At 42.6% G+C, this 12,592-nt stretch overlaps 1 protein-coding gene across 2 annotated transcripts in view; it reads left to right on the forward strand.

The window, feature by feature from the left end:
- Positions 1-12,592, forward strand: part of LOC147663744 (verrucotoxin subunit beta-like) — a 120,656-nt gene that overhangs the window by 2,404 nt on the left and 105,660 nt on the right. For both annotated transcript variants that reach the window (XM_086950231.1, XM_086950232.1), the window contains exon 2: positions 2,026-4,002. In XM_086950231.1, coding sequence (XP_086806357.1) covers positions 2,026-4,002 — 1,977 coding nt within the window. The remainder of the gene's footprint in view (positions 1-2,025; positions 4,003-12,592) is intronic.

Here is a 12,592-nt window from a genome sequence, read left to right on the forward strand (position 1 = left end):
GTTCTTTAATCTTTTTAGCTTGTAAAGTCTGCTTCCATGCACAGATATAAGGGCATTCCAAAGAGAAGGAGCTTGAACTGAGGTACTATGTCCTCCAAATAATTTTTTTCCAGAATTTGTGTTGGCTGGGATCCAGGTTGAAAGAGATCGAGGTAATCAGTCTCCAACAAATGACAGCAGAGTTCTTGTGCCACATGTAATGTAATGTAATGTAAAGGGCCTTTGTACAGTGCACTGTTACTCCAGGGAGTGTTCTGGCACTCTGCACTTCAACTGTTGACTGGCTCGGAGACCTAAGCATTGCAGCTGATTACAAAATCTTGTTTTTAGTTGCTTCTGAAACTGGGAGGTGGCTGAAATAATCCGCAACTCCAGGGGAAGTTTGTTCAATACAGATGGTCCTAAAAATGAGAAGGGCCTGCCACCAGTTCTGGACTGCTATCTCCTTGGGAATTTGGCCAGAAGAAAGTTAGCTGAACGAATGCGCCTAGATGAAGCATAGAATCAGATCCTTGATCTGAGGTACCCAGCGCCAGTCTGATGGATGGCCCTATGTACCAGTAACATGGTCTTAAAAGGGATCCTTTCCTAATAGGGTGTTATGTACCGCAAACTAGGCCTAAGTAGCAAAATGACCTTTTCCCAACATTTTTCCTTCCTTGCATTGCATAATGGGTCTAACACTGACCTTTTACCCAGGTATGTGCTGAATAAATGTTGATTGGTTTCCTTGAAACTAGCTTCATTTATTACACATGACATACATCACAGCATGAACATACTCTGCTTAAAAGTCATGGTCAGCTTCATCCTAGAGTGACATTATTACTTTGCATAGTTGCAAGTATTGATTTAGGCTCATTTACATAATCATACTCACAGCATATTGACTGTGGTAGGAATCAAGAGACTATCTTTATGGTATTAAAGAACAATACCTACACTAGATAAGCAGAGGATACACTTTCACCCTGATAAAAGATTCTGGGGTATGGATGCTGAAGCTTCAACACACAGTGGTCTGACAACCCTTGTGGATGTCCAACTCGAGACCAAGACGGGGTCATTCTCTCCACTCAGGTAATGGGGATGGCTCTTTCTTAAGGGATTCTTGGCTTTACATCCATATACATGCTAGGTACATTTGGTAGTGTCCACACCGTAAGAGTATGCTTGATTACTGTCATGTTTATATACCTTCAAATTTCCGTTGTTTTAGTACCATGGTAGAATTCTACCTTCTATTTACTCTGTTGGTGCTTGAAATCTTTTACATTTGCTTCAGCATAATGATTGTCGCAGCAAACACGTCAGGCTCAGGCAGCTCCCTTCAGGCCGTGCAAGGGCACGTGTTAATTTTTTCATACACTTCAGGTGCCCAACAATGCCCTTTCTAAGAAAGCAACAATAAGTAGGGTATAAATCAGTAGGCGGTAGGACTACTGCAGAAGCAGTAGCCCACCACCTGCATTAGGAAAGTTGGCAAGAATGCAAGGCAGATGCTCTATTTAACAAAATTGAAAAAAGAAATATTGAAGAAACACTGGTAAAAATACTTGGGATATTTCAGCCCTTTGCAAACAGAGGGTCCAATTCACAAAGCAATTCATGAGCAGGGAACATACTACTCTCGCAGTACTACTTAACACTCTTAAATGTCTTTTTGAATTGCCCCCAAAAAATCTATATTGTGAATCTTTTGGAATATTTAGATCCTCAGAACATATAAAAAGGTTTGCCCCTCTTTTTTACCTATTGAGAGTAGGACATGTCGGGCCAATTCACGGGGGCTTTCATGAGAACGGGAAGTACTACTCCCATAGTATGCACTCTTTAATGCCTTTGTGGATTGGTACCACACTGTTCTGATGGGCCTACACCACCTTCTGCTTTATGCTGAGTGCTGATGCCATCAGTGGGAATAATACTGAACTAAACTAGGGCTCAGAAGTGTGAACTTTTCTGTATCTGAAATTTCAAAGGCATGGCCTCAGATAATCAGACTCTGTTTCCTTGTATTTTCAGGTGTTAGTCTATGGGGCTCGAAGAACATTGAGGAAGATGTGCTTGTAACACCACAGCCCAACACAGATTTCAAAATCATCCTCTCTGACACCATTGAAGACAAAACTTCGGTGCTAGATGTCTCGGCCTCAGTAAAAGCGAGTTTCTTGGGGGGTTTGGTGGAAGTGGGAGGATCTGCAAAATATTTGAAGGATACGAAGACCTCCAAGCAGAAGGCCAGAGTCACGTTACAATATTCAACAACAACCAAGTTTGAACAACTTACTATGGAAAAATTAGGTCCCCACAATATCACTTATCCAGAAGTATTTGACCACAATCTGGCAACCCATGTGGTGACGGGGGTGCTGTATGGGGCACATTCTTTCTTCATTTTTGAACGCGAGTTCTCCTCTAATGACAACAAGCAGGAGATACACGGGGATTTAACAGTAGCTGTAAAAAGTATCCCATCGTTTAGCATTGATGGGAATGGAGCGGTCAACATTAATGACACTGACAATGCTAAATTTGAGAATATCAGTTGCACGTTTCACGGGGACTTTTCCTTAACAAACAATCCCACGACATATCTCGAGTCCATCCTTATCTATAAAAGCCTCCCAGCGCTCCTTGGCACAAATAATGAGAAGGCGGTTCCTGTGAAGGTCTGGCTCTATCCGCTGAAGAACCTGAATTCTAACGCCGCTCAGCTGGTACGCAGTGTTTCGAGCATGCTGATAGAAGATCTCCAGTCTGTGATGGAAGACCTCAACGATATCAACATGCATTGTAATGACCTGCTGACCCAGCCAGCTGCAGTGCACTTCCCCAAGTTCAAGCATAAAATCCAGCGATTCAAAAATCTCTGCAGGCAGTACAGGCTCCTCTTCCAGAATGACCTTGCTAGAGCTCTGCCCGCCATTCGTGCAGGAGATGATGAGCAGAGTGCGCTGGTCAACATTTTGACTACCAAAGAGCAGTCCCCATTTAATACTCAGCAACTCAGTGAATTTATGGATGAGATACAGGAAGAGATATATAATCTCAGCTACTGCCTTAACTTACTGCTAGAGTCCAAGCAAGTTCAAGTTTTGTGGTCTCAAAACCAACTCAACCAATTCTTGCTGGATCCTAAACTCGAATCTGTGGTCTCATTCAATTTGCCTCTATTGCAAGAAGAAGAGTTATACTTAAAAGATCTAAAACAATGGCTGGACTCACATTCTACGCAGCAAACCTCCAGTCCAACCTCCATCATTGCCGATCCTATTGAGAAAAAATCCAGAAGTTGGTTAACCGGTCCTGATGTGCATAAAACAAGAACAAATGTGAAAGAGTTCACCGACTTTGCACACAATAATAAGGGTAATAATAAGTTATGCTTCATTGTATCTTCAGTTTCAGCTCAAACCAATCAAGGGGATGCAGCTGCAGGGACCTCCATTTACCTGTATGAAGGGGGGGTCCTGAAAAGTACAGACTTCCACCCACCTCGACTGGCTGCCCCTCAGATAGACACAGTATCTGAAGACCATGTACTGGTTACTTGTGGTGCATGCTCTTCAGGAATTGAAGCAGTATTGAAATATAGGGTGGAGTACGCGAAGATGGGCGAAGAGAGCTGGACGGACCTGGAAACTAAGGATGGCGAGAACACCATCAATATAACTGGTCTGCAACCGAACACCTCATACAGGTTCAGGCAGTCAGCAGTAACGACTCGATGGGCAACCTTGCCAAGTGACCCCACCCCCATATTAACATCAAATGCACCATGGAGTCTCCTAAACCTGATTAAACAGATGCATTCCAATCTTCTCAAGGTACCCAGCAATATGAGTGAATATTATATTGAATGTTTGCAAGATCCTGAGGATAACACTGAGTTCCAATCTGCGATCGTCACTTTTGACCAAGAAAGCCCAAACTTGTGCAAGTTCAGTGTGCGTAAGAGCACGAGTTCGTGTGCTGAGTATGACTTTTTCCTGACTAAAGGTAAGCAATCAAAATTCAGTCACTAACTTGAAAAGCCATGTACAAAAAATGTAAATACACTTTGCATATCAACCTGTAAGATCATTGTTAGTGTAATCGACTAATCTAGAAAGCATGGTCTGCTGTGGCTGGGACTGATACAAAGAACAGTAGATACTAGCAGTCTAAGATAACTCCAAACACCAGTGAGTACATTACACGAGTCCTTAAAGTAAAAGCAAGAGGAGCAGAGGATTTTCTTGTTTATTGTAGTAAATGGATCAGTGCTGGAGCTGTGGTTCCTTGGGCTGCAACATTATCTTTTTCTTGCCTCATTTCTCCTTGCTTCTTCCATCTGTAGTGATCTTCTGCTAAAGTCTTAGCAGACAGGCATGCTTGGCCCAGAGGTAGCTATGCTGCATAGACACACCAGCTGATGGAGCAGTTTAAACTCACCTTACCATGCAGACATGCTAGGGCCTTCAATCACCTCTGTGCAGTCCTCTCTGCAGACAATATTTTCCCTATTGCCAGATTGTCCGTGTGGCCGCTAACCCGTTCAATAGCCCTAGGGGTATTCCACAGGGAATCCAGCTGTTTAAAACAGCCAAAATGTGAGACAAAACCATGGAGGAGAAAGGGTGACGGACAGGGTGGTGAACAGCAATCTCACCAGTAATTCCCTAGTTCTCAGTGAAACTTCAGAATTTCACTTGTAATCCTCAGTAATTCTGCACCCCAAGAGTATTGTTAACATCTGGGGGCAGAATAGCCACCCCAACACCAGATTACTTGTAAGTATGGTGTTTCAAAAGCAATCTGTGTTCCTCACCATTTACAGTAAATGGCAGCACAGGCATAGTGTGAGAGTGCACACCAACCAGCCACAGACCACTACAGGCTACTATTCCATTATCCTTTGCTTTCTCTTAGCCTCATACTTGCAATACTTATGCAGATGTATCCCCATCCAGGAGACTTCTGATCCCTTCCTTCTGTAGCCCCCAACCCAGCAGAAGTTAATCATCTGTGGCCTGGTATCTATCAGTGGAGTCTGTGGAAGGTATGTAGGTGAACAAGAGTTTGCACTTGTAGTCTTCAGTGGGCGTGGACCCAGCAAGGTAGGGGTTGACCTGAGTCAGAGGCAGGACTGAGAGGAGGTGAGTATAAGCTCCTCCTTGTCTGTGTATACAGGCGCCAGTGCTGTAATGTTGGATAACATAACATAAATTTGTAAAGCGCACGTTCAACTTTAGGCATCTTGGCACCGAATAACAGATGTTTATTGTTACCCAATGGTACTCATTTTAGTAACCTCAGATGGATGAAAGTCTGAGTGGATCTACCAGGATTTGAACCTGTGACCATGAGGTTAAACACAGGACCCTGCAGTGGATGCATTAGTCCACTAAGCCCCCAAACCCACCTGATGCATCTGAGATGAGTCTCCTGTAACTCTGTTGGGGCCCAGAATGCACGTGACAGAAATGATACACTTAATAGAGCACCTGAAAATGTGTTCAAGTGTTTTTGAAATTAGCGTTTTCATGGAAAATACATTTAGCTGAATAATAATTTTAACAATGGATCCAATGCGATAATACAGAAGGAGCATGAATGCAGGTGTTACAGAATGCCGCGGCCCGCTTGGTCCTGAGACTAACCAGAAGGTCGGCTTCGAAGACAGCGCTCCAGGCACTCCACTGGTTGTCAGTGAGAAGCAGGATCGAGTGTAAGGCACTGTGCACGTGCCACCGCATTATGGGCGGTAAGGCGCCTATACCATTACAGGACCTGATCACTCATTATGAGCCACCTCGTCCCCTGCGTTCCACAGGTGCTGGGCTGCTGAAAATTCCTAAAATTAAAAAGGCTCGTATGGGGGGTAAGTCCTTTAGATATTTGGCAGCTAGAAGCTGGAATGGACTGCCGTTGGAACTACGCCTTCAGCCATCTGAGTCCAGATTCAGGGGTAAACTTAAAACTCACCTCTTTACCCGGTAGACTGGTACTGATGTTGGCTGCTTGATTCTGTCACTTCCACTTGTCATAGCGCGGGGACACGCCGGTGCGCGTAACCAGGCGCTCTATAAATCTCCCTATTATTATTATTATTATTATGAAACTAGTTTAAAATGATGTGCAGACGTGTGTTTATGAGCCTATTTTAGTTAAATCACAATTTGCTGAAATCTCTGTCATTTGTTGTCCTCTCCTGTCTCTTCCCCCTCCCTACCCGTGGCACTGTGTGTTTTTTCTTCCACGCCTCTGCATTGCAAGGACTGAATGATGTCTCAGTAATCTTAATGATTTTGATGTTCATTTGGGACTTAGAATAATTCCGATTACCTATAATGTACTCTAAATTTGAGCTGTCAGGTCATTTAGGGCCAGACGTAGGGATCCAAATACTGGTCGGTAAAGGGCAGACAGTACCGATTTTCGGCCGTTACCGACCGGTATTTGGATACGGAGATGTAGGGCATGAAAAAATACAGATTCGGTAATTTTACCGATTCAGTAATTTTACCGATTCTGTAAATTTACCGATTCAGTAAAATTACTGATTCTGTAAAATTACAGAATCTGTATTTTGAAATGTAGGTAGCACTGTAAACAGTGCTACAGGGCTTTAAGGATTCGTTATTTACCACCAACTATTAGTTGGTGATAAATAAAGAATTCCTATGTAAATGCAAATATGTGCATTTACACCTGTGCCATGTGGCACAGAAACATGCCCTTGGGGCATGTATGTGTGCCACGTGGCACACAAGCACTAATCAGGGGTGCAACAGGGTGTCAAAGTGACATCCTGCCACCCTTGACTATTTCACAATTTTACCGAATTGATATTTACTGATTCGGTAATTGCCATTCATTCCTATGGGCCTCCAGGCCCATAGGAATGAATGGCAATTACCGAATCGGTAAATTACCGAATCTTAACGATTCGGTAAAAATACCAAATAATTACCTACATAGATTTTACTGATTCTAAAATACCGAATCGGTAAAATTCGGTACCTTTTTACCTACATCTAGCCCATAATCTTTAGTTCTGTACCGCTTGATTTTGAGCTTTTTTCAACCTAGTTATTGAGTGGCCCTAGTTACTTAATTGCTACTCTGCTAAATTAATGTTGAGTCTAATGTTGAGGAGGGTGCCTTTTAAGACAATATCAACACCAAGGCGGGCTCACCAAAGGTAAATTTTGGATGTTTTGAAATTGTGGGTGTCCTAAAAATTGTGGTTTGGGTTTTTGCTTCCACCATCCCACCCATTCTGTTGAGTAACACAATACACTGTTCTTTATTCGCTCCCATGGAACGAAAGCAAGAATTGGTGCTTACAGGTAAGTGACAACAATGCACAAGATCCCTGTATGATCCAGTGAGCTAAGTCTTACCCTGGAGGTCAATTCAACCATTGTTTATATTTATGATCAATATGAAACTAACTTATTTTGTTTGTGTTTATTGGTAATCCGCCACTGAAAAGTGCTTTGTTACTTTTACGTTTCTTTTCAGGTTAAGTATTTAAATATGATGCCTGGTTAGAACAAGGTTATGATTATGATCAACGTGAAAGCCAAAACGTGTTAACCTTTGCTACTGCCAAGCAAGAAATAAAGGTTCACTGATTCAAAATATTTGAAGGACTGCCCCTTTTCAATTCATCTTTGCTGGAAGTCTGGTGAATACAGTGGGGACTGGCCATGTCCTCATAGTTGTGAACTGACTCCGCTAGGTCTCATACCCGTTTCCCACTTCAGTGCTCATTCTATGTCTCTATGGGGCATATCATCAAGAACGGCGATAATGGGTTTAATAATATGCCCTTGAGTATTCCAATAGAAGTCCATGTTCTGGTGTGAACATGGGCTTCTATGGGAATTCTCCAGGGCATATTATCAAGCACATTATCTCCGATTTAGCGGCAGTTTTCTGCTGCTAAACCGGCGATAATTTTAATGCCGTTCTTGATAATATGCCCCTTAATTTTAAAAAACGGAGTGATGGTTCTGGCTGAAACACGTAAAACTAATGACATTTTCAGTTTTGTTTTTAAATACACTTATAACATAATTTAACTAGTTGTTTTTCTCCTTTTTTCTGTTTTTATGTATCTTTGCCATTGGCAAATAGGTGTCTGTGCATGGAGGGTGTTGGCTGCCCATCCCTTGCTGCACAATGTCTTCGGCAGGTCCTGCACCCGACCTGCTATTGGCATACATCTGTGGCTGCGCAGGACTTTAGGCTTGGGTCTTGGATTGCTTGTGTTTTGGTTCAGGAAGGACCTGGCCTGTCAGTTTGTAATGCACTGTTCCTATTGGAGGAGGGTCAAGACTGATGTGCATCTGGCTGGGTCCAAACTGAGATGGAATGGTGTGCAAAATAATGATGGACTGGATACGGCCCCAAGTAATTACCAGTGACATGCAATTAATTCAAACATTCAATCCATCACTTTTTTGCATTCTTAATTTTGACGCCCCAAGTGTGATGGGTATGCCCAGACATGACTACCTTGCTCACTATGTCACTGGAACCAAGCTACAACTGACTGAAAAGCCCCAATCAGGGTGAAACCCACCTTGGGCTGTTTGTGTTCCAGTTCAGGGAAGACCTGGCCTCGTAGTTTGGGCTGGGCTGTTCCTATTTGAGCAGGGTCAAGATTTGCACATGGCTGAGGCCAAACTGAGTTGGCATACTGTGCAAAATAACAATAGACTACAATAAAGCCCTAGTAATAACAAGTGGCTGAGATCACTTCTAGCATTCCACCCACCCCTTTTTTGTATCCTTCAGTGGGATTGGGGAGTTGGGCATCCCACCCCTCATGGTCACTCACTTTGGCCGTGCACAATGGAGGTTGTGCACTGAGCCTCAACCTCAATGTTCGGAGGAGTGGGGATGCTACAAAAGAGGAGACTTGGCCTGGGGCTCACACTTTTTCCTGCCTTTTATAACTCCGGACACAGTGGTAGTGGAATTGACCGCCCATTTTGTGAGTCAACTCCAACTCATGAGTCACATACCAAAAATAGCACTTTTTCCCCAGGAGTGCCTTACTTCTGCTGCATTGGATCTTTCATGGAGTCACATGCTTGAAGCAACCCCGTTGTCAAACTGGGAGTCCCATTGTATACATAGTGTGCAGTGCAATGTTAAACGTACATCTAGACAACTATACCATAAAAACACCCAAACTAGACAATCAGAGCAAAGCACAGCATTCCACTCTCCTCACCCAGGCTAGTAAGTTCAGATTTCTTTTTTTTTTTTTTTATTTAAATTTTTTTATTTTTCTTTGCCAACATAAGCACATTTCAAATTACACAAGTACATTTAAACAGTTTACAGTAATTTACTTAGTTTCAAATTTATAACCAAGCATATCATAAAATAGAAGATAGAAGATATAAAAGAAAAAAGGAGCTATTAGTTAGGAAAATTCCCCCCTGACTTTCCCCCAACCGCCCCCTGGTCAGCTTTTCTTTGCTTCTCTTTCCATTTACTTAATGGCTCCCAAATTCTTCTCCCCAGACATCTTCCTCTCCTTCCTTTCCGAGCATAGATGTTTTCCTCTATCTTGTGGGCATACAGCGTGTTTGCCAACCAGTCTTGAAATTTAGGGGGATTTTTATCTAACCAAGCCCGGGCTATTGTCAGTCTGTAAACTGCCATTAATACAAACAGAAGTTCAGTATGTTGTTCCTGCTCCTGTTCAGCCACCCCTAACATAATCCAAGATGGTGTAAGACAAATCACAATCCCCAAGGATCTTGCTAAAAAGCCCTCTATCTCTCTGATCAATGAATGAAGCTGTGGACATGTTGCAAATATGTGAATGCTATCTGCTTCCAGCTCATTGCATCGGGGGCAGTTTATTCCTGTGTTCCCGCCCCATTTTGCTATTTTCTCAGGCGTAAAATAGAGAAAGTATAGTGTTTTGTAGTGTTGGGACTGCAAAGGGGCAGCACTTAAAATTGTGCAGCCTAAGTTTAGGGATTCAGAGAATATATTGCTATTAACCCCCAGTTTGTCTGCCCACTTCATGCTGTATTTCTCTAAATCGTCCTGCTTTTCTTTCAACAAAGCTGCATAAAAGGACCTGATTGTGCAATCCCCCATCATCATAATTTTCTCCATTATTTCTGTTTTATTAAAGCCTGCTGGCCCTCCCGATTTATTCTTTAAGAAGCTTCTAATCTGCAAGTACTTGAAAAACCCCCTGTTGTCTATACCATATACCTCTCTCAGATCTGCGAACTGCTTGAAACCTTCCTGATCAAACAAATCCCCTATTTGCGTAATCCCACTCGCTGCCCATTCTGCCATAGTTTGATCAGCAAATAGTTCCACCGGGAGCGATCTGTTGTTGAGCAACGAGACATATCTATTATATCTCCCCATCTTGGCTTTCTTTAAAAAAGCATTCCATACCGTAACTGCCGCCATGACAGTTTTAAACCTGGTTCTTTTAAAATAGCTAAAGTCTGTACATTTTAGAAAACAATTACAAGCATTTGGCCCTAATACAACAGTGTAGACCTTCGTAGACATGTCTTGCATTCTTGCATCATCAGCATTCCCCCCAATTAGTCCTTGTATATATTGCAAGACAGTAGCCATATAGTATAAACGAAAATCAGGTGCACCCCATCCCCCCTTTTCCCTAGGTAATGTCATAAATCTATAAGCCCTCCGGGTCTTACCATGTGCCCAAATGAACCTGTTACATATGGCTTCTATACTATTGAACCAGCTGGCTTCAAACAACAGAGGTATGGCCCTGAAAAAATATAAAAACTTAGGAAAGATCATCATCTTGATAATGTTTGTGCATCCCACGAGTGATAAGTGTAAATTATTCATTCTTTCCAAATCCTTTATGACTTGAGCCAGCAAGGGGTCCAAATTACTTTTAACAATCTTATCTATTTCTACTGTAATTCGAACCCCTAAGTAGGTTGCTGCTTCCACCACTCTATCGTCATTACATACTACCCACTGATTTTTTACAATCTGGGTTTTGGTGTTATTCAAACTATACCCTGAGAACTGCCCAAATCGCCCCGCTTCAGCTTCGATTGCTCTAATAGCTACTATAGGTTGTGCAGTCAGAATAGCCACGTCGTCGGCATACGCTAACGTTTTGAATCTACATCCATTCAGAACTAATGGCGGAATTTGAGCATTAGCTTCTAATTTTCGTATGTAGGGATCAAGATATAAAGCGAAAAGCAGAGGGGAAGAGGGACACCCCTGCCTTGTTCCTCTCTGAATGTTAACTGCAGATGATTGCCCTTTGTTAACCCTTATTTTGGCAGTCGTATTTATATATAAGGTCTGTAAGGCCTTTATAAAACCTGCCCCTATACCGTTCCAACTCAAAACTTCCCGAAAGTATCTCCAGGAGACCCTGTCAAATGCTTTTTCAGCATCTAAAAACAGAGCAGCCATAGGGTCTTTTAGAATGTTTGCTGCATCAAATGCCGTGATTACTTGTCTAGTGTGTTGAGTCGTTCCCTTTCCTGGAATGAAACCGTGCTGTGAAGGAACTACCAATGTTTCTATTACCCTTGATAGCCTTTTGCCAAAATTTTGGAGAACACCTTAACATCTGCATTCATTAAGGTAATGGGGCGGTAAGACCCCGGAACATCTGTGGGTTTACCCTTCTTCGGTATTACAATAATGTCTGCACCGCCCCATGACTCTGGGACAGACTCAGCCTTTTGTGCTAGCAACATCACATTAAACATTTCTTCTAAGAGTGATGGTTGAAAGGTTCTATAAAATTCTACCGACAACTGGTCCGGGCCAGCTGCTTTCCCAGATGGTAAATCCCTCAAAGCCTCAACCAGTTCATTCAACTGCAGTGCCTCTTCCAGCCTATTTTTGTCTTGCTCTAATATCACTGGGGGCTCTATCTCACTTAGGTAAGTTCTTATACCTTTTCCTGACCATCAAGTGTGTAAAGTTCCGTGTAAAAATGTTTAAAGACCTCTCTAACCTGCTCAGCTTCCTTAACTATACCCCCCTGAGAATTCTTGATCTCCTTGATATCAGCCAATCCCTCCCTTTGTCTGGCTAGCACAGCCAGTATATGCCCTACTCGTTCACTAAGTTCATAAACCTTTTCTTTATTTGCTATGTACCTCTCCACTGTCTTTTTCGCCATCCCGTCCAGGGCTTCCGTTTTAAGAGCAACTATTTTCAATAAAATCTGGTCGATAGGGGAGTGTGAAGTTATAGCTGAAATAAGTGCTTCCTCTGCTTCCCTAACTAATTTAATATCTTCTTCAGCTTTTGCCTTTGGCTCTCTCTGCGTCTTAATGACATAGCTCAGAGTTTCCCCTCTTATACCAGCCTTAAAAGCATCCCACACTATCCCTGGTGATGATGTGCCCTTATTTATCTCCCAGTATTCCTTAATCCAGTTGCTCATTCTTTCCCTATAGCACTGATCCTGCAATAGTGCTCTGTCAAAAGTCCATTGTCTCAGCTCTTTATTTCTCTTTTGTCCAATTATTGCGGTTAAAACTAATGGATTATGGTCTGAGATAATCCTCGGTTCCCTATCTACCTTTACTCTATCCAT

Source organism: Lissotriton vulgaris, unplaced genomic scaffold (genome assembly GCF_964263255.1).
Source record: "Lissotriton vulgaris unplaced genomic scaffold, aLisVul1.2 SCAFFOLD_2370, whole genome shotgun sequence".
Lineage (NCBI taxonomy): Eukaryota > Metazoa > Chordata > Amphibia > Caudata > Salamandridae > Lissotriton > Lissotriton vulgaris.